Raw genomic sequence first — 22,316 nt, 5'->3', positions numbered from 1 at the left:
AACATTAAAACATTAGGATGCATAGGAGGAGAAAGGAAAAAGAAACAGGGGGAGGGAATCAAACTAATTCTAAGCCAAAGACCAGGCGGAACAACTCTGTCTTACAAGCCCTGTGGAAAGAAATCAGATCCCGCAGGGCCCTGGTCTCATGAGACAGAGTGTTCCACCAGGCCGGAGCCAGTGTTGAGAAGGTCCTCGCTCTGGTTGAGGCTAATCTAACTTCCTTAGGGCCCGGGATCTCTAGGGTGTTGCTATATGTGGACCTTAAGGTCCTCCGCGGGGCACACCAGGAGAGGAGGTCCCATAGGTACGAGGGTCCTAGGCCATGAAGGGCTTTAAAGGTCAAAACCAGCAGCTTAAATCTGACCCTGTACTCCACCGGGAGCCAGTGCAGCTGGAAAAGCACTGGGTGAATATGCTCCCATGGCATATTCATGGCAGCATAATTGTGGCGCCTGAACAGGCAGCCCTGTTTCTTTCTGCCATTTGCTTTCGCGGGCTAAGAGCCCACTTTGTCGGATGGACGGAGCGTCGCTTCATGCAGGGACGAAGCCTGTAATCGTTGTAGGAGCACCGCCAGTGCAAATTACAGTGGTAGATGCATGGGCTTACTTGCATACATTAAAGCACATTTCCCACTCAGGCCAGAGAACCCCAAGAACTGTAGTTTGCTCCTCACAGAGCTACGCTTCCCAGCACCCTTTAAACTACAGCTCCCAGGATGTTTCCTGGGGCGCGTGTGCGCTATATAGGATGGTATGTAAGTATGCAAGGACAGTCTACTATTGGATGCTGAGAACCGGCTCGCGCCAGCCCTGCGCTGCGACCCTTCTGTTAATCTCGCAGCAGGTTGCACGCTGGATCGTGGACTGGTTTGGATCCCCCAAACTCAGAATCCGGAGTTGCAAAACGCCGCACCGGTTGCAGGAATGAAAGTCGCTTCGGTGGCGTTGTCCCCTCCCGGACCAGGGCAGAGTTTGCGCCGCGCCTACAGAAAACGGCGCATTTTTAACGTCTTAACAAATAAATCTCTTTCCCACTAGAAATTAAAAGACTCAAATTAGAAAGATACATCTGCTTCGGGGATGGATGCGCCTGATGCTCAGTAACAGGTAGGGTAAAATCCTGGGATTTCTGCATTGCTTTCTATGGGCTGTGCGCGCGAGGGCGTTCTAATAGGTTCCTGCTGTCATTCTAGCACAATTCCTATCTCTACTAACGGGCCCGGCAGATGGTAAGAAGATACCCTACGTTCCCACCTTGCCGCCTCTCTTGACTGACAGGAGCGCCGGGCGAATGGCCTCTCCGTTCCCCGCCCACTTCCCTTTGATCGACAAGAGCTCTCAGCCAACTCCCGTCGCCGGTTCCTGGGACAAGAAACGGGTGCCGGTGGAGTGGAGAGGGGGAGAGAGAAAGAGAGATTAATCCCACCCCCGAGCCCCGCCTCTTGCCCGTGTGAGTGACAAGTCGACGAGTCAATGATTGCCCCTCGCAGCCGAAAGAACCCGGCTCACCTATTGGCTGAGGTTGTGGGCGGGCTCGCAGCCGGAGCGGCTCCTCCCCTTTATGGTGGTTCTTTAACAGCAGGTAGGTAGGGAGGTGGTTTTCGGTGCCCTGGAGCGGGTGGGGGAGGGGGAGGCGAGTTCGTCCACCCTCCGGCGGCGGGAAGCGAGGCCGTCTGAGGTGATTCCTGCCTCGGGGAATGGCGGCGGCGAGGGGCGGCGCCAGGGCTGGGGGTGAAGGGGGCTCCTTGGCCTTAGCGGGCTCCTTCCCTGCCTAGGGAACGGTACCCGTTTGCCCTTCAGCCGAGAGCATCTCTCCCGCCCCTTTCCAACGGCCTGTTTAGAGAAATCGGGGGGGCTTCAGGCCCTTTTTAAAAAGTGCATTTTGAAATATATACATTCCTAGATCTACGACTATATAAATAATTGCAGTAAGAAATGCGTGTTTTCAAAAAGGGGTTGTTGTTGTTGGGGTGTCCAGGGGGATCTATACATGTGTGAAGGGAGGGTATTATTTTTTTCTGTTTTGTTTAATTATTTACTTGCTTCTGTCCTGTATTTTGTTCTGTGAACTCCCTTGAGATCTTACGATGAAGGGAGGTATATAAATCTAACTAATAATAATAATAGCAATAATAAATATTTGTTATCAATAATAATGTAATAAATAAACCTAATCTTAAGTGTCTGGAGGTAAAACAGGACCCTTGGCTAATCGCTGCAGCTCAGCCTTTCCGCAAGCCAGGTGAAAAGCTGGCTTTCCTGGCTTAGGTTTATTGATTTGTAAGTTTTGCTTATTATACTTCTGTCCTCAAGGAAGGGTGCAGCTTTTTTCATATGCAGACCTGATTTTTCTCCTCATAGCAACCCTTCGAGGGAGGCTAGGCTGAGAGATAGTGCTCACACCCACACCATATGTTAAAAAGCACTCTGATACAGATCTTGGGGTTTGTTCTTCAGGGAGCAAGTGGTTTCAGATGGGAAGGTCTGAACGCACAAGTGGCTTGCACCCTAATATCAGGGAGATTGCACCAGTCATATCACAACCTTATTCTTTAAGAGTCTCCGTTATCTCACACTTCTTAAACGTAAGCAGAAAGGTGGGTGGAGACCAGATGCAAAGGCAGATAAAACTCATTTGCCTTGAATTGTTTATGTAGAAGTAGGAATTGTGGTAGCTCTACCTTGTTGCATAGAGGCAAGGAAAGAAGCATTTGCTAAAATTCACTTTTTTACACAACAAACAAACAAAAATAACCACCCAGTAACTCTTCCACTACATCTGGACATCTGAATTAGAATTGGAGGTGGCCTTTGGGCCATCTAGAACAACTTTTTTTCTGAGGAGAAAAATTGCTTTGGGGAGCGGTGGGGGTGGACACAATGCACAGCTGGTTTCTTCAAATTGGTAGAATGACTGTACACACAATACACAGCTATTTTCTTTCTTCAAAATGGTAGAATTGGTTTCTCTTAAGCTTATCCTTTGTGGTAATAGAATCGGGAATAGAATAGAATAGGTAATTGGAGAGGGCTGTACTAGTCCAATGCCTACTGATCCCCCACCACCACATTTTATTGCAGAAAATTTCTGCAGCCTGAACAGATGGCTGTTCATCTGATTGAAGATGTCCAGCATGGGACCCACTTTGGTTGATTGGTTCCATTATCAAACTGTTCTTAGTAATAAGAAGTTGTGTTGGCATCCGTCTGTCTCTAGAGACAATGGAGTGCACCTCTGGAAGTCAAACGGTTAGAAAATCACAGCACTTGCTGTGGCTGCAGAGACTGATAACATGTTATGTGTAAGGATAACATGTTATGTGTAAGGAGCACCATAGTGACCTCCCCAGAGTGTAAGCCTGGGCAGTGTGTTTGGAGGTCCTAGGCTGCTCAGACGACAAGACCCACCTCATGGCCTCGCTGATGTGGTCCAAAGGAAAGCAGAGCAGTACCTTTGGCACCTGCTTGGCTGTAGGAGTTGCCGGAAGGAGGTGTACAAGGTGCTACCCAACCATCTTGGGAACTGCATTTTGGATTTGTGTAGGGTTTACCCCGTAGACTTTTCTTCTGAAGATATCCCGCAAGGCAGCAGAGGTTTAGGATCAGAGTTTTCCTTTTCCTAGATGGGCTACCTTCTCATGTTGAAAAGCTCCATCTGCCCAGAATTCTGCTCTTCTGTAACTTAGAGCCATCTATTTCTTCCTTCTGGGGTAGCAGGAGACAAGTGCTTTTTCTTTTGCATCACAGCCATTCAGGTATTTGAAGAGTGCAGTATTGCACACACAAACACCCCACACCCTTCTCCAGGGTAAAATAAATGGTCTGTTCTTTCAACCTTTCCTCATAAGACTTTTTCATATTTCTTTTTTCATATTTTCATATTTCATAAGACTTTTTCATATTTCTGACTATCTTTGTTGTCCTACTGTCCAACAGGTTTACTGTTACAATTTGTCTGCATTCTTCTTAAAGTGTGGTGCCCAGAACTGGACATAGTTCTCATCTGGAAGTTTTATTAATATAGAATGAAATGGAACGCTTACTTCTTGTGACTTGGAAGCAATGTTGCCTAAATCATTAGTTTACTTTTGCACACTAGAGACACAAGGATACAGGGTTAACAAAATAAAAAGCTAAAAACAAACACAGTTTTAAGATTAATAGTGTTTTGAAGCTTAAGAGTAAAGGCGTGTTCTTCAGGTTAAAAAATGAAGAGTGTTTAGACAACTGAACAGTGTCAGACTTCGGCTAGATGACCATGGGCCAGTCACTATCTTTCAGCCTAACCTACCTCACCATGTTGTTGTGGAGTTAGAACAAGGAAAGTCCCTTTGTAAACTGCCCTGTATTTGGAAGAAAGTTGAGAAACAAATATTTACCCATAATTCTTATCTTCACCATGTTTTTAAGCACCTGGGGAACTAGGATTTTTCCAACATCAATTAGTGACAGCTGCATCTTCTGTTTAGCAGGTGAATAAGACTAGCTGACATTTAGTGTGAACAGATACCCTACTTTCCTGAAACTGGGTATACATACAAACCAGTGACTTTCTTACTGGATTAACCTTGGGTTGTTGTTAACCTAGCTTCCTTCCTACAGGAGAAGCAGTACTCTAATAGCATTTTCTTATGAGCTGGTGACCTGCCCTGGATTGATTCCACTCCATCTAGTATGAATGGAAAGATGTAGCTATTGTGGCCGCCCTGAGTTCAGATTCCTGGGTTTGGCGGCTGCAGGAAGCTCTGTATAAATGACACATGGAGGTGGGTCAAGCATCACCTACAAGGCGTTCCTTGCATGGAGATTGGGAACCTTGAAATCCCTTGCATTTAAATCCCCTTTCTTTGTACCTGGGTTGCCGGTGCATGGACTTCCATAGGCCAGACTTTTTGCATCTTAACTTCTGCCAACAAAACTCTTCGATTTTCCTTGGTAATGATGAGGCGTGACAGACCACAAGAGCGGGCAGCCAGCTGGCCAGCAGAGCACATCAAGGTGCTCCTTGCCCTGTGGACCGAGGCGGCAGTCACTCACGATCTTAGTTCTCATGGGAGGAACCGTGCAGTGTATGATGGCATTTCCCAGCGCCTCGCAGAAATGGGCATTTACCGAACTGGGGACCAGTGCCGGGAGAAAATGAAAGGCTTGAAAGTGGCTTACCGGAAAGCAAAAGAAAATAACTCAGTTGGGCGACCACCCATCAAGTGTCCATTTTATGATGAGATCGACCAGATAATGACACAGTATATAAACTGCAGACCGGGCTTTCCCTCAGAAGCTGGTGAGGGATCCAGTATCTCTGCAGACAGACAGGAAGGCATTTCTATATCTGAGCCCTGGGGGACCCAGTCTAGCATCAGTGAGCGGTGGGGGTCTCAGGTCTCTGGACACTGGTTGTCACAGACTGCTGCCTCTGAAAGCCAAGGGACTGATGAATTCAGCTATGCCCAAGCAGAGTCTCAGGATGCCTTCGGTGAGATCCAAGTCATCCCAGTTCAAGTGAAAGAAGAGGAATCGGAAGATGAAATATCACCTGAGCTTGGTAAGCTCCATTGTTCGTTTTGCCTGGTTTATTTCAGCAGAGCCCCTCCTGAAGGATACCTCAGGTGGGGCTGACATCTTTGATTTGAATTATTTGTTTAATTAGAGCCTTTTACTGGGTATTTAGCCTCCAAGGCCTCTGACCTGCACTTCCCTATATTCTTGGCACCCACATATGTGTCATGTGCTTGCTTCTCCTCTGCTCTCCTGAGAAGACTTTCTAGATGCCTCTCAAGTTCTGCTGTCTTTGTCCCCTTGTATTGTAATCTTTTTTGCCTGTAGCAAAATTGCACTTTATTGTTTCATAATCAGACCAAAAATAGCTTAGACTTAGACAGTTGGGGCACCTGTCCGAGATGAATGTATTCCATGCAGGAGATTACTATGACACCAACTAGGGTAATGAATTGCAGCACTTTCATCCCTTTGGACTGCAGGATCCTCCATTATAAATAACATGCTCTCTTTCTAGTTTGTTAGCCTTGTCCAGTTGATTCATCTTGAACTTTAAGATTGTCCCGTAAAGGTCAAGAGCTCCTAGCACCTTATGTACATATGCATCCAAGTGGGTGCAAGTCATACTAATTTCATCATAATTTGTCATCTGGGTAGCTGCAGTACAGGTGTTTTTACCTACACATTGCCCACAATTTCAGGGTCAGTTCCAGCAGAAACTTTTTTGCACTCATGGGGTCACATTTTAAAAAGTGATTCTGTATATGCTTACATTTTAAAATGTTACAGTGGAGTTAGTTTTTCTAAGTAGATATCCTAGATCACTGCCCTTGGACTCATCCTGCAAAAGGTACATGACAATCAAATAAAAGCCAAATCATGCATTCAGAAGAAAGCATGTGATGCATTCTTCATAGAACTCTCTAACATGTAGGTCATGGGTGTTGTATGTCTGAATGCTCTCCCAGGTCAAAAAACTAAAGTACTTTCCCCATAGGCACTAACTTTCCACATGGAGGGAAATTTGATGTAGAGGAGTACAAAAGCTTAGTTTCTTAACATGCATTCTGAAGTGATTTAATCCTGTGAGGATTGTAGTGGTTGCTTTTTTGGACGTTTGAATCAGCTCTCATTCCTTATGGACCAGCATGCTCTGTCACTAAGGTGGAATGTATCCTGGGTATATGCACACCATTGCATTTCTCTGGATATTCATTGTGCTTTGTTGCTTCCCTTATAGATGTGGCCTCTCCTATAGTGATGGAGACTCAGCATTTCTCTGGATATTCATTGTGCTTTGTTGCTTCCCTTATAGATGTGGCCTCTCCTATAGTGATGGAGACTCAGCCTGCACCAAGACATCTCATATCCATGCTTGACCAACGTCCCCACCTCCGAACCCGGAAGCAAAAAGCTCAGGGAGATGGGCAGTCCAGCTTCCCAAGGGGCACCGGCCAGAAATATGGGCGTTCACATCAGCTGGAAGTGCAGAGAATGCAGAGACAGGTTGCTAGCCAAGCGGAGGAGAAGCAGAGTTTAGCAGAGTTCATCCAGCATGACAGGGAGATGCGCCGGGAGGATAGGGAGTTCCAGGCCCAGCTCTTTGAGAAGCTTTTTCAGAAGCAAACCGAGCTTGTCCAAGCATTGACTCAGCGACCTCCTGCCAGTCCTACCTCCACCGCTTGTACCAACGCTTTGCACACCTTGCAGGTGTCAACAAAGAATGGAGCAGGAACCACTGCAGGCCCTGGCTCACAGCTACAGGCTTTGCTAGAACAGATAATGCAAGCTGATGTAGCAGGAAAGGGCTTAACCAGACTTCCTGTGAAGGAGGCACTTGGAGGAGCAGTGAAAGTGCCCCCTGAAGTGCAGTATTGGACTGCTGAAGAGATACTGAGATGGCTACTATCTCAGCAGTCTCCTGGAGACCAATGCCAAGAGGTGCTGACAGGCCTGAGGCCTCCTCCCGTTGCAGGACACATGGGGACAACAGGAAAGGGTGATAACCCAGAGGCACACCTCTCTGTTTTGAATCCATTGTGTGATTCCTACCAGAGTTCTGGACAGCAAGATAAAGGCCAACTTCATAGCAAGACCCAACAACTCTGCGGCAGCAATTGTGCTAAAGCGCTGGAAACAGACATAGACTTAGAGACACAGCGTCAGTCTTTCAGGCAGTTCCGCTACCAGGAAGCCCAGGGACCCCAAGAGGTTTACAGGTGCCTGTGGGGACTTTCCTATCAATGGCTGAGGCCAGATGTCCGCAGCAAAGAGCAGATCATGGAGCTGCTGGTTGTTGAGCAGTTTTTGAATATTTTGCCTGACGAAATCCAGACTTTGGTACGTGAATGTCAGCCAGAAAATGGCAAGGAGGCTGTGGCCCTGGCAGAGAGGTTTCAGCTTCACTTTGAGTCCAAGAGGCAAAGGGATCAGGTAGGATCATATTTCTGATTATTTCTGATTCTTGCTTGGAGCTGACCTTACACAGGTTTCTCCTTGGCCAAAGGACACTAGATAAAAGCCCTCAGCTTTTAGAAGGAAGGGACAGAGATTTGTGGCAGGGTGGGGCCAGGTTGGGGATTGAGTAGGCAGGAACAGTATGTTCTGCAAGGCACAGAAGCCTGTCTTCTGATTCCTGGAAACCATGCCTGCTATTCCCTTGGGTTCCTTGGCCTTTGGTTAACACTGTATGGCAGGGCTGCAGTACTGGATTCAGATGGTAATCTGGATCCTTATCTCTGCTTACTGGCAGACTACGTTTGGCAGGTAGACAATCAAATCACACAGCACTTCCAAGCCCCAACAATCCAAGCAAATTGTTGGTGCTTGAAGAGCCTTGAGTGCATTGCTTCTCAAGCACTGACAATCAACTGATAGTCTGTGGTGTTTGGAAAGCACTGTGCAGGGGACTTTGCAGGCACCACCAACCAGCTGAATATAAAGCGCCTTTCATCCAAGCCTTGCCTTTATCTATTTCCCACTTCACATCATCTTGAGTGTTGCTTGGCCAAAAAGGGAAAGGCAGACCTGGCCTGCTGTGTGACTATTCAAACTTTTTCTAGACAACTACGATGGCAGAGTTGGCTTTTTAGAAACAACAGACATTTCATTAGTACAAAACATCAGATCTTAGCAACACATCCATGTAAGTAGGATACACTCAGTCTTGTTAGGACTCGGGTATATACAGTAGGATCCAGTCTTTAAGGAACATTTAGAATGAGTTGGCTCTCCAGTAACAATCAGCAAGTTCAAATCATCCATGGTTCACAGATAACGGGGACCAACACTGACATCTTTGGTGAAACTAAAGGGCCTGTTAACTTGAGATGTGGCATTCTTACTGTTCCAGGCACGGGTGATATCCGATGACATGGTAGCAGATTCCCCCCAAGACGAATTGGATGAGGTTCGGAGACCATCTTCCATCAAAGACAGTCAAGAGAACCCTAGGAAAGTTGGTAAGGAATGCCTTCCTAGATTGCATTAGGCCATAGAACTCCACCCTTACTTTTCCAGGTTCATGGGATTACTTGTTGAGGAAATGCCTGACATCATTTCTCCCTCACCTGCCACTCCTCGTAGTAATTACATCTATTGCTTGGCAGTAAACCTGCTCCTGCTTTCATCTGCTTAACGTAAGGGCTCTAAAATAAAATTTACTCCGAATTCTACCACTTTCTCCTTTGAGCGCTTCATGCTACAAGAGGCTACACTATGCTGCCTTCTCAGGGGCCAGAGAGTATAGTAGACTCTGAACAGATAGGTTTGGCCAATTATTTATGTTTAGGACAGCAGAAGTGGTTTTGCGTGGAATTTACAACCCTTCCATATTTCCCTCTTCACACTGGGATGATTGGAACTACTGCTAAATACAGGATCATGGTTGTAAGGACGCTTTGATTGGTAATTATTTTTCCCTTTAAAATTTTTTTTATTAATTTTTGTAGAGTTGGATGGGACTAACATCTAGTGAGTCAAATCCTGCACTGCTAAACAAGAGCATTAATACAATTCAGCCCACACCTACATGTCTTCTGTCAACAAACAAAATAGCAGATGAAACCACAGGAACCACCAAAACAATGAAAATGGTATTAAAGGGATTTATAAATTGCCATGCCTGCAAGTAATATGAACATACTCTGGTTTCTCTTCAGATCGTATAAATCTTTCACCTATGCAAATATAAGTTGTAACTACAGTTGTATGATAATTACAACAATTTCTTAAAATGCCTGAAATTACTATGATGAGATCTCTAGGACTGCGTCCTGTTTCATGCTTCAAAATTATGTTCACTAGCCAATCTGATCTTCAGGGGAAAAGATCCTGTCAGTCAGATTTTTAACATGAAGAAAAACTATCTTCCAAGTTGCCTTAAGGGAATTTTTATTCAGACTCGTTGAAAGGGTGGCAGGGGTATGTTTCTTTGTTTACATGGGGTGGAAAAGGTATGCCACACTTCAAAGGATAAAATACATTACTATGCAGAGTGTGAGTTCTCTTTAGGATATTGTGATATATTAAGTGTCCTTATTGAGTGGGCCTTGAGAATACGCTTTTTCTCAGTCTCCATTCATCTGTAATATGGAAATAACAGTAACGCACCTCAGGGTTTTTGTGGTGGAGGAAGACTGCCAAGCATCTTTTGCATTCAGAGGACTGCATTCATGATTATTCATGGCCCTTCCTGATGATTTGTATCATAAGAAACCTGTTAAATAAGGAAACCTGATCCTCTAGGGGTGAGTGGAGCCCTGTGGCATCAGTGGGCCTGGAACCCAGATCTTCTGATTCCCAGCCTAGGGCCTTAACCACAAGCCCATCTGTTATTTTTCTATCTTGGCAGGTCTCTCAAGATAAACTTATTCTCCACCTTCAGGTACAGAAGCACACCTTCGGCTGAGAAAGAGACCAAAGTCAGGTCCAAGGGAACGGACTGTGGCCACAGAAGATGGAGAACGTGGAGAGGCAACAAAGCAAAGGAAGCTGAATGATAACTCACAGGAGACATCTGAGGCTGGGGAGAAAGCTAAGCAAATGCCAACCCCTGCACCAGGAAAACAAGCCGGGAAAGTGAAAGGGCGGGGAAGATCTGTTTCTGGGTGCAATGTTGCTGTGGCTGTAGAGAGTCTGGTTGAGGGGGAAGCTAAGATGGAGGGCAGTGGTAGGGTTTCAGAGGCTCTGAACGGGGTGCTGTCTTCTAATTCATCATGTGAGCAGAAAGCAGCAGCTGGCCTTGGGCCATCTCAACTGGTCTTTGACAAGGATGGCAATGTGTCCTGCCCCCAAGGAGGGAATGATGGTCACGTATCTCCTGAGGCAGATAGACCTTCACTCAGTGACAGCATTGAGATGTTGCTGCACTCTCCCTGGAGTGGAAACGGCAGTGGCGACACCACCCACGATGGGCCACCAGGCTCCAGAATGCTACCTCCATGTGCCAGTTGCACCGTATTGAAGGCTGAGCTGGACACTGTGCGTGAGGAGCTCCGACTAACCCAAGGTAACTGTTGGCATGAGCAGACAGCAGCTGTTTCATTGTGGTGCCATGGGTTGCCTTTCGGGCCCTCTCAGGCACCTATATTGTGGCTGCATGGAACTGGTGGATTCCGTATTATGCCAACTCATGGGAATGCAAGTGAAAACAAGACTTGCACATGGCAAGTTCCACTGCCTCCTTCTGTCATAATGTCCAGGAGCACCTGCCATGTGAACAACACATTGATGCTGAGTGATGTAGCAGATGCTTCTAGATGCTATGGCATGAAGTGGGAGAACCCCCTCGGTGGCATACTCCAGTGGGATGTGTGGTATTGTCTTTATATTACTGTGTTACTGCATTTTGTGTTCATATGTTGCAGACTGCCCTGTGAGCTTTGGATGAAGGGTGGTATATAAATTTAATAAATCGGCATAATCCACACATCACTTTGCACATTTAATACAGAGCGTGTATTAGATATAGTATATGTAAATTTTAATTTAATTAAATAAAAACGGCACAGCTTGTCAAGTGAACACAAGCAAAGAAGAGATGATATCATGGTATGATGATCTAGAAAAAGCTTTGCAGAAGTGGGTTTTGAGCACGGATTTAAAGCAGGGGAGGCAAATGGTGAGTTAATCCAGACATAGAGAGTGGCACGATAACAGGCAGAAGGGGAGAGGTGAACAATAGCAGATAAAAGGAGAGATAAAAGTTAGAATGCTAACAGATGAGAGATAGAAGTTGAGAGTGAAGAACTTTATACTTAATGATTTGCACTCTAGGGTTTTAAAGCTAGTACAACAAAAAAAGGGAAGGGTGTGAGGTGTATATTATAAGACTTCAAAAAAGAAAGAAAGGGATTATTGACTAATGAAAGATGGCAGAAAGAAATGTTTTGGGGGTGGCCAACCTGTGCCCCTCCCAGCCAGCACAACCAATGGTCAGTGTTTGTGGGAGCCGTAATCCCAACATCGTCTGCAGGACCACAGGTTAATTACCACTTTTCTAATAAGAATTGTTGGCAATGCTACCTGGAAGTCGCACTGACTGCTCCATCAATGAGGGTTGTTATATATTTTTTTTCATTTGTACAGCTTCCACGCTATATGGGTTGAGTGGTACCTCTTTACAAGACTTATCAGAGGCTCTTGGCACTATTGTGCACATCCTCAGCAACAGGAAGTCACTGTCAGCAACAAACGCATCCCAGAATGTTGCCGAAATTCCCAGCAGGCCAGTATGGCGAGAGAGAAATGTAAGTCTCCTCTCTTTGCTTTCCATGTTTAAAAGCAAACTGTTATTTCCATGTTTTCTACCTCTCATTCTTTCCTTTCAGCAACAAACGCTTGTTATCATGCCTCTCTCCATACTGATAAGTTTGAATAATAAGTAAAATGTAGGCAATCTAGCCTGAAGAGGGCTTACTGGTTCTCTTTTCTCTTGATCTAGATCAGGGTTGGGATCAGGCCTGCGAAGAGTTTGTCTGAGGCCTCGGGTAGGAGTCTTGTTAGATTAAAGTTATAAACTCAACCAGAAAAGCAGCCGCTCCCTGGAGGGCCCCCCAACCAGCTTAGTCCTCCAAAGCCTGGGAAGTGTACCTGGCTGCCCCACCCTGTTCTGCACTGGCCTGGTTGGGATACCTGTGGCCTTCCAGCTGTTGGATTCCCATCACTCCACTCAACATGGCCTGTGATAAGGGATGGTGGGAGCTATGGTCTGATAACATCTAGAGGTCACCAGGTTCCTCATCCCTGCTCCAATACAGTGCCCTCACAGGATTGCTTGGTCTGCTCAAACTGGGTGGCTTCACTGGAGCTTTGGGAAGATAACCAGTGTGGGAGCAGACCAGGCCAAAGTGCCATTCCAGAAGTAATTATCCAGGTACCAGATGAAAAAGACAGCCGTCAGGACTCTGAAGTCTTCTTTTAACAGTTTGGTTTCCTCTTGTTTCTTAATGAGAAGTTAAAGCAAATTTCTGAATATCTGGTATTGGATACTTTTGGGAGATGGAGGACAGATTGAAGCAGTTGAGGAATGTTGAAAGTGACATTGGTTTCTGGAAAATCTTTAAATCATTTCTACTGTTAGTTTCTGTGGTAAGTTTTCATTTCCTGAATGTAATATATATAAAATGTTTAATTGGATACTAACTTTGCTCTCTCCTCAGCATTTCTGAAACATAAGCTGAGCATCAAGAAATTGAGCAGCAAGAAATTCAGCAGCAATATTGACGTTAGGATGAGGACCTGAATTAAAAGGAAAAAGCTCCTTCAGCTCTCGATTGTCTGAGACAACCAATCTTGCTACATTCATTCTCTTTTGTCCCTGACCCCCACCCTTAGCATATCATGTAAGTTGCTCAGACTGCAGCAGGCTCTAAAGCTGAAGCTCTTTGCCTGCTGTGGCGCAAATGTTGACTGTCATTACTGTCCTTCTAATGTTACTCTAGGATTTGTTTGTTTTTATACTGTAGTACCTGTTTCTTTCCTGCTTAGCTCTAAATAAAGCAACTGGGAACGTTTTTGTATATTGTCTGTGGGCACTAAATAGCATGGGTGTTGAGCCAATTGGCACAGATTCCTGTTCAGGTCTTAAGTCAGAAGTCCCTGAATCTAAGGTGCACACAGCCTCCAGAGGGAACACTGTACTAGGCAAAGGCTGTGAAATGGTCTAGTTTAGTCTTTATGTTTAGTCAATTTTTCATACCTTGAAAGTTAAAAAAAGAACCATGGACTCTGGTTCTTACCATAGTGCTTGAAGGAATGAGCAAAAAAAGGCAGGTGTGGAGAGAGGAGATGATGTGAACTAATACACATATTTAATTTCATGGTGGCGATGGATAGTTTCGTATGTTATGTTTTATGGGTGGGGGGAGAGAGAATTGACCCACGGGCAACATCTCAGTGCCTTAAGCACACCTTCATTATCTGAACTGATGTAGCTGTCTTATGCAAAGTTGGACTACTGGTCTTTCTAGCTGATGGGATTGCTTTGGGGTAAGAGTCTTTCCCAACCCTGCGACTTGCAATTCATTGAGTTATGGTGTGGAGCAGGAATTGAACCTGGGACTCCTCCAGAAATGGTATAAATAAACGGCAGCTGCAGGTAATTGAATTGGAGCATTTATTTTGTGGGTAACCAAAGAGAGTTACCATAATTTAATAATCTACAAGGAACATCAATTAATAAATGAGTTTAAAATTAATAAAATATGACATTAGACCTACCATGAAGATTCCTTTTCTGCAGGTAATGGAGGGGATCCTTGAATGGGTTGTCCCTCTCACTCTACTAAGCAGGATTATGCAAATTAGAGCTGTTCTTACCTTGCAGCAGGAGAGCGACCTCTCCAGTTGAAGGTATCCAAGCTCAAGCCTACAGAGATCAAATAGTCAAAAAACAACTGATCCAGAGAACAGAACTGAGAAAACTAAAAAAAATGAGCTGATTAGAGAGAAAACAAAAAAGACAACAAGAAAAAAGCAATAAGCTTGCAGTGGAGATCAAATGAAGTTCCCCTTCATTCCATGCAGAAAATGAACCTTCTTGGTAGGTCCAATGTCACATTTTCCTGCAGTGAGGAGGGGAGTCTTGAATGGGATATGCCAAAGCTTAACTGACATGGGGGATCAAGATGTGGAGCTGCCACTTTACTGAGAAACTACCTGTTCTAATACCCTCCTACTGAAGGATTTCTTGGCAGAAGCATACGTGTCCAACTTGTAATGTTTACCAAAGGTTGAAGCTGCCCTGCAATATCTCCTAGCTGCAGCTAGTGCACAATGCTGCAGTATAATTGCTGACAACAAGAGGCCTATAACACCCATGTTCAGAGATCTACACTGGTTGCCGATTTGCTACTGGGCCAAGTTCAGAATGTTGCTGTTAGCATATAAAGCCCTCAACAATTTTGGACCAGTTTACCTAGGAGATCGCCTTATCCCACGTGCCCACTTGACCACTTGGATTGGTGGAATTGGCACTACTGTAGGTGCCACATAATACCCATCCCGCAATTGTGAGAATCATTTAGTGTGGCAGCACCTGCACTTGGAAACTCCCTGCCTACTGAGATCAAGCGGGTGCCTTCACTGTCCACTTTTGGGCCTGCAAAAAAAAAAAAAAAATCCTGTGTAGACAAGCCTACCTAGATGCTTGGAAAGCTGAGATAATTTTAATGTTTTAGTATTTTAACTTTCGTATGTTTTAAAGCATGGTTGCGATTTTTTTCTCGATTTTACTGTTTTGCCTTTTTGCAAACCCCTTTCGAGGCTTGTTGTTTTTTTAAAAAAAGAACCAAGGGGTGTACAAATTTTGGGAAATAAATTAATAAAAGTACTGCAGAGGCCTTCAAGCTGCTGGGGTTGTGAGAGTGTTGAGGTGGGGGGACACGCTTCCCTAAAAGATAGCTTGCCTACCTCACTGACTTGCCTGTACAACACCAGCTACGTGGGAGGGGAGCGTCGTGGTGGGTGGGGCTGAGAATTACAAATGAGCGTCATTTCCGGGGAAGAGGAAAAAAACCGTTTAAACGGAAATGCCCTCTACCCTCCGAATCTCCATGATGCCCTGCCCTCTTTCTTTGTCTGTTTCCCCGAACGCTCCCATGGGGAGCCCCAACAACCACCAAAGTACGTATTGCCCAGTTGTGGGTTCTGGAGCTTTCCCCGCCCCTCCTGGCCACGTCATGGATCACGTCACGCTTTTTAAAAAATGACCAACGGCTTTCTAAGCCTGTTTTTACCAGTCCAAGTAAAGCCTGAATGTTCTTCACAATGTATAGCTCTATGGCCCTTTCCCGCGTTCGGCTTCTTCGCGTAGAAAGCGTCAGTCGCGATTGGCTCTTTCTTGCTCGCTCTCTCCCGGAAGTACCTGGGGAACTTCCGGAGGCGGGACCAGAGTGTTGGAAGGAGGCCTCGGCTGGGTGAAGGTACGCGCAGCTGCCCAGATCAAAACAAAAGGGATGCGGGGGGAGGGGGCAGTTGGCACCGGCTTCTTCCTTTCATTCCCTTTGAACCTTTCCTCTTCTGGTTGCTAAAGGAACAGGGGTGGGTAAATCCGAATTAGGCTGTTCTGACTGAGGCGGAGTGAATCTGAATCGAGCAGTCCTCACCAGAGCGACGCTTCAATAAGTTTGGGCGCCTGCGGCCCGTCGTGCAAAACCTACGTGGGCTCCCCATTGAGAAAGGGAACGGAAACCGCGTCGGTTTTTTTACTTTTATTTTCCCCGATTTTTTCATGCGCGAGGACGGAATCGGTTTCCTGTCTAGGTTTGGAGCGCTTCAGAATGCCACTCTTCTGAACATACGTGTGCTTGTGTGTGTGTGTGTGTGTGTGTGTGTGTGTGATTTTAATGCTGCAACCCTAAGCTTCGTGGCTGAAGAGCAAACTTCATTGACCTCAGTGGAACACCTGGCTTCAGTTGTGCGTAAAATGCACAGGCAATTCTTTCTAACCCCCGTGAGGAAAAGCAGGGCAGGCAATGGCGCTCATTCTCTATTTATATGCAGCACCTTAAATCACATTAAATGCTGAAATCGCAGGTACATTTACTTGGGAATAAGCCCTACTGGAAGACTATTAAGGAAACTTACCTAAGCTGTAATGTTTTGTGCAAATGGCTTCTGAAGATAGGGTATTTTATCCATTCTATTGAATTTGTAAGCATTTTCATCTTCCAATGGGATGGACAGAATAAATTAGGGGGGGGATCCAGGATCTTACTGTTGGACTGATTTTGCTGTATAATAGGATCTCACACACACTGATTAGGTCACATTATTGAAACGGGGAGGAAATTCAGATCTACTTTGTTAAAGGGCCTGCTTTCCCCATTTGAGAGCATTCTGGAGCAGCATCTAGCTCATAGCACAGAACTGTTTGCCCTTCAGAGGCTTGAGCAGAGATCTTTCCATCACCTGCTGCCTAATCCTTTCCATCTATAGGGGTGCTTGGAGTTGAACTATAGGGGTGCTTGGAGTTCTGGTACTTCTCCCATCTCCCCAATTTAGCCATTTCAGGGATGCCTTCCCTTTCCACTCATGTGTGAGTAATCAGATCTTTCTTTGTTTTATTTCTCACATGAATCAAACTGGCCAGAACTGGCCATATGTTGGAATGAATATACAGGCAAAATTACCATACAAGGAACCTCAGGACCAGGGCCTTATGCAGCCCTCCAGGAATCAGTCTGCTCCTCCTAGCCATACATTCCACTGGCCTTCACACCCTCCTTGAATGTTCTTGTCTGCATGAAATGTGTCTTTGAATTCTGAAAATGACTCTTGCTTGCTTGGATGGAGGACAGAAAGGGATGTGTGTAGAAATTAGCCTACTATAGATTAGCTAGTGTATAGGCATTTACACTGGTTGCTTGGCCCACTTTTGCCTCTGGTGCCCACTCACCACTGATATGGGACATGTGGCCTTCAAGCTGAAAAAGGTTCTCCCTCCCTGCATTAAGTCATACTCTTAGTAATGCCATTGGAATCAGTGAATTTGACTAACTTTAAGTCCCTTGATTTCAGAATATGTCTTTGTCAGATGCTGAAGCACAGCCTGAATATCAATTGTGTCTGTATTGCTCTCTCTCTCTCTTCCTCCACCCCTTGCCCTTTGCAGAGTTTTCTTGAAGCAAAGAAAAAGCAGCACCTATCGAGTACTCTGTTCACCAAACATCCTAGCATAGCTGCAGGGTTGGCAAACAGCCTTGTTGTGGAAAATGGCCACCAAGGTGAATGAGCAGAGCCTGGATGCATCCTGCAGTGACCCTGCAAAGGAGAGGGATCCAGGTAGCACCAACATGGCTGAGCATCAGGACTTGGATAGAGGCGAGGCCAAAGCAGCTGGTGAGTGTTCAGGAGGAGGAGCTGAACATTCGGAGATGACGCAGCAGCCTACGGATCAGTGTCAAGCCCCAAGACTGCAGGTAAAACAAGAAGAGAAACCAAAAACTGAAAAATCCTTGGTGCCCCCTGCTGCAGAGGCTTCTGTGTCCGTTCCAGTGCTGCCCTTGGGAGAAGGGAAAGGGGCAAAGCGGATGATGGAGGATGATGATAGTGATGCTGACATCTTTAAAGAAATGCCGGATGTCTGCCAGGAGGCCAGAGAGCCAGGAAGGGCCATGCTCCTGCCAGATCTCTTTGGGGAGGCTCAGCAGGCTCATAGCAGTCTGGCTGCTGGCCGGGCTGGAGGATGTGCCAAGGTGGAGCAAGCCATCCCATGCCTGCCGAATGTGGGCTCCGAGAACCAACGCAAACGCTTCCGGGGTTTTGCCTACAAAGAGACTGAAGGGCCCCAAGTGGCCTATGAGCGACTCCAGGAACTGCTGTTCCAGTGGTTGAAACCAGAGGCCCGCAGCAAGGAGGAGATTGTGGAGCAGTTGGTGCTCGAGCAGTTCCTGAACCTCCTCCCAGAGGATGTCCAGCGCTGGGTTCGGGAACGTCACCCTGAAAATGGGGATGAGGCTGTAGCCCTGGCAGAAGACTACCAGTTTCTGCACCCTGAGCCTGGGAGACGGCCCTACCCAGAAAGGGCAAGGCAACGGTCTTCAGCAAGGAGTTGGCTCCGCTGAAGTCACTGAATCAGACAAGCAGGACTGGTTACTGGTAGGTAGCAGGAAGCGACCATTATTAGTACATTGCTTAAATTTTCTTGGGGGTCTGTTAGTAGTAATATTGCAGTGCACCTGCATTGGATGGGTTCTAGGCCTGCATGTGTGCTGAATTCTCCCCAGCACTTCACAAGATGGTAAAGAGCCAAGCTGTTAAGAGCTCCTCCTATGAATGCTTGGTTGCCATTATGGGTTCTCTCTATTTACTGCTTCTGGGAGTGATGAACTGATGAAATGTTAAAAACTAGATTTTAGAAGGACTGTGCATGTGACTTTGATATGCACAGGAATTTTGACTGACAAAGTGGGAAGTAAATACCTTTGGACTACCAGAAAGCCCTTATCGCTTATTACACAGTGAAAGTAGCCAAGAAAACACAGGCATCTTTTGAAGTTGCTGCTACATTCTGCAGAGGCAACCCACTTTTTAAGATCGAAAATGTGAACAACTCTGTGTGCACAGGTTTAACTGACTTGTGAGTGTATAACTTCACTGACTTTCAGCCACAAGAGTAGCCATTGAATCTTTAACTGGGCTTCCCATGTATGGTGGTCATAGGCTAAGAAAATATGGTTGTCTGTGAAGAACAAACCAAGAAAGCTATCCTCTGTGTGCTGATGTTTTGAGATCCACATGGTATCCTTGTTTTTTTCCTTAATGCAGATACAAATACACTGGTAATCAGCATCCTTATACCTGAGAGCATTAAAATAACCATGCTGGTCTCTGTCAAAGGCTGGAGGGAGGGAATTGGCAGCCGGAAAACAGATTTTGGGAGCTATCATCAGAGCCTGTTGTTGGCTGGTCTTGTGGTATATATATGTTTTAGAATTTGGGTGGGTGCAAAATTACCTGATGACAGTGTGTCACAATGGATGGAGCAGCCATCTTTCCAGATAGTGCCCTCCAGATGTTTCTGGACTACCACTCCCATCACCCGAGGCCATTGGCCATCTTGGTTGGGGCTGAGGGGAGCTGGAGTCTCCACAACATCTGGATGGCTAAAGGTTGTGGACGGGCAGATTTAGAGTGTTAGATTAGGGCCAGGGAGGCCCAGGTTCAATTCAGCAATGAAGCTCTCTAGGTAACTTGTGCCAGGCACTATCACCATAACCTATCTTATAGGGTTGTTAGGATAAAACAGGCAGGGTGGAGTGGAGAAACTCATAGATGCTACCCTGACTTAATTGAAGAAAGGGCAATAAATAAATAAATTTTGGTTCAAAGAGGCATTAGTCTGGTTTGCACATCACATTAAATTCACACCAGCTCATTCACATTAAACCACAGTTTTTGCCTGTGGTTTAGTGTGACGTGAACCAGGCCATTGTAAAAAAAGTCTAGTCTGCTGCTTTGTTGCTTTGTACTTAAAGTGTTACTCTTAGGCTAGTGTATTTATTCACGTAAGTAATAGATAGATGATACCTATAATTAAGGATTAGGCTGTCCATCTCAGGTGCCAGGATTAGGAAGGACAGCATATGGTCAGATACAGAGTATCATGGTTTTCTGGGCACACCATTTCACCTGGCTGCTTTAAACATCTGAATGTATTTGGCCAGCTCTGCATTCCTGGAATTGTTTACCATTTCTGATGAGTCCTTGGTTTTCCTTACAGACTGAGAGAATCAAAGACCTAGTTATCTACCAAGCCAAGCGGGGGAAACCTAAATGGGCCAGAGGAACTCAGAAATCACTGTGCAGTTGCCGAGCATGAAAAGACCTTTACACAGCCTTTCCCTGCACGGAGACCATTAACTGGAGCAGAACCCTTCACATCATCTTACCTTTTTTTTGTGTATACATAAGGGGGAGAAGAAGGGGAATTTCAAAATCTTGCTTGGTCCTTTTTGCAGCTTAAAGAATGCCCTCTGTCCACTAATGCCATGGGAATAAATTGGAGAAAGGACAAAGCATGAAGGGAACTTGAGAGCTTTTCAAAAGGGGGGGGGCGTGACTTTGGAATGTATGTACATATGAGCATTCTGATAGGATGCAGAAGGGAAGGATCTTGTGATGAAAATGATACCTGCCAGTCCGCCTCAGGTTGGTCTGAGGCATCTGAGTCACCTTTTCCTCACCTCTTCCCCCACTCCTCAAACAGTCTCCCATGCCCTCCTCCCATCAGTTTATGATTGGCAAGATAATGTTTTCCCCTGTTTGCCCTCCTTGCTTTGTGTTCAGAGCGGTGCCTCTTAATTTGGAAAGATGGCCTGCCCTGCTCATCCTGTCAGAATTTGTGTGGGAAATCTTGAAAAGTCACTTTGTACCACTCCCAAGACATTTTGTGTGGCAGGGCAGACTTTGAACACCTTTGGCGAATTCAGAGCTTCTGCCACAGGCCTAGCTCCTCACTATCCAACAGCCCTATAAACTGAGGCGAACTCTGTATGTTGCAGGTACAAGGCAGTTGCTGCTTTCAAACACTTCCACATCATACAAGCCCTGCTGTTGCCAATGTAGTTTGCCTTGATCATGTGGTGAGTCCCCGTGTCATTGCTCTACCTCCCTCAGAGCTGTTGGCATGGAGATTTGCCATGCAGTCTGGCAGACCTACATGGGATTCTCATGTTGTGGTATCCCTGAAGAGTATAGCCACTCAAAAGCATTTTGAACAAGCCACCATGCAGCAACCTTAAATTAAGCTTGCTTAAGGGAGAGTTTGTGTTACTGGTCAAAAAGGCAGACATGGGCTCCAAGGTCCACCATGACTGGCCTCATAACCCACAGAATTCTCCCTCCTTGCTTGTAACTATTTTTCAGTAGTTTGTCAATGCATTTGAAGCCTACAGTACTTATCTGTGAGCCAAAGTAGTCACGATTTGATGAACCAGCTGTTTGCTGGATATCAAGCATTCTTCAGTGCTTCAAGCTGGGCTTTGTTTCTGCAACATATTTGAGGAATGGAGTGGGAAGGGAAGGGTCTTTTCTGCGGCTCCCCCCAGGTTTGTATTAGTGTGTTGAAATGGGAGCAAAGTGTTTTCTTGCTTGTAGAAACTAGGTTTTTGATACTCGTCCTGATGTGATGTAGCTTCCGCTTTCGCCTTGTATCAGGTGAACTTTAGCCCTGCTTTCATTTGTGTAAATTTCTTGTGTGTGTGTTATGTCCGTGGATGAGCACATGTAATAAAGGATCTTTCCCCCACAGTGGTCTGGAGTTACCATCCCTTCTGCTTCAGAATTCCTATTTTGAGCTCTTCCCAGTCACTTCACCATATTCAGAGAATAGGGGATTTGAGTAGTCTTGAATGCTAGAGGCTACTTAATCCTGTCCAACATTGAACACCCTCCAATTAACAACTGGTGCTCGAGATGCTGATGTATGCAGCCATAGAGGAAATTATAGCCCTTGATAAACCTGGATTTGTCCAGTACTTTAGAAAAACCTGTTTCAACTAGTTGCTGCTGCTACAGTTCTCAAAAGCAAATTCCATCAGTTAATTACAGATTTTATGAGAAGGTACAACTTTTGGCTGTCCTAAATCTGCTTTTGAAAAAGTTCTGGGCGAGCAAAGCACTTTTAAGTCCCATTAATTTCAAAGGGAATGTTATCTGTCAGCAGATTCCATTCTGTGGAACTAGAAGTGCTTAATATTGGCTTGATCTTGCACAATGTGATTCATATAACCATTCCTTTAAATCTCTCATAAAAATCTGCTAAATAATTTGGAAATTTGTCCGATCTCTGCATTTGGACACCTCTGA

At 45.5% G+C, this 22,316-nt stretch overlaps 2 protein-coding genes across 7 annotated transcripts; both read left to right on the top strand.

Moving 5' to 3' along the window:
• Positions 1 to 1,461: 1,461 nt before the first annotated feature.
• On the top strand, positions 1,462 to 13,519 carry LOC128418539 (uncharacterized). 3 transcript variants are annotated; one of them, XM_053398284.1, is made up of 7 exons: positions 1,499 to 1,587; positions 4,608 to 5,550; positions 6,820 to 7,937; positions 8,857 to 8,965; positions 10,390 to 11,013; positions 12,093 to 12,253; positions 13,166 to 13,519. In XM_053398284.1, the coding sequence occupies exons 2-7, from the start codon at positions 4,944 to 4,946 to the stop codon at positions 13,172 to 13,174; spliced, it is 2,628 nt and encodes an 875-aa protein (XP_053254259.1). In that variant the 5' UTR covers positions 1,499 to 1,587; positions 4,608 to 4,943; the 3' UTR covers positions 13,175 to 13,519. The 3 variants fall into 3 exon arrangements, with proteins under 3 accessions (XP_053254261.1, XP_053254259.1, XP_053254260.1); XM_053398285.1 differs by having other exon boundaries at positions 1,571 to 1,587; positions 4,594 to 5,550; XM_053398286.1 differs by lacking the exon at positions 4,608 to 5,550 and having other exon boundaries at positions 1,462 to 1,587.
• A 2,086-nt stretch (positions 13,520 to 15,605) lies between these two features.
• Positions 15,606 to 21,756, top strand: LOC128418549 (SCAN domain-containing protein 1-like). Of its 4 annotated transcripts, none has more exons than XM_053398318.1 (3): positions 15,606 to 15,629; positions 17,620 to 18,605; positions 20,230 to 21,756. In XM_053398318.1, exon 2 carries the CDS (start codon positions 17,720 to 17,722, stop codon positions 18,569 to 18,571), a length of 852 nt encoding a protein of 283 aa, XP_053254293.1. In that variant the 5' UTR covers positions 15,606 to 15,629; positions 17,620 to 17,719; the 3' UTR covers positions 18,572 to 18,605; positions 20,230 to 21,756. The 4 variants fall into 4 exon arrangements, with proteins under 4 accessions (XP_053254293.1, XP_053254291.1, XP_053254292.1 ...); XM_053398316.1 differs by lacking the exon at positions 15,606 to 15,629 and adding an exon at positions 15,820 to 15,928; XM_053398317.1 differs by lacking the exon at positions 15,606 to 15,629 and adding an exon at positions 15,935 to 16,046.
• The last annotated feature ends 560 nt before the right edge of the window (positions 21,757 to 22,316 follow it).

This window comes from Podarcis raffonei, chromosome 8, assembly GCF_027172205.1.
Source record: "Podarcis raffonei isolate rPodRaf1 chromosome 8, rPodRaf1.pri, whole genome shotgun sequence".
Taxonomy (NCBI): domain Eukaryota; kingdom Metazoa; phylum Chordata; class Lepidosauria; order Squamata; family Lacertidae; genus Podarcis; species Podarcis raffonei.
This window is presented reverse-complemented; position numbering and strand designations above follow the sequence as displayed.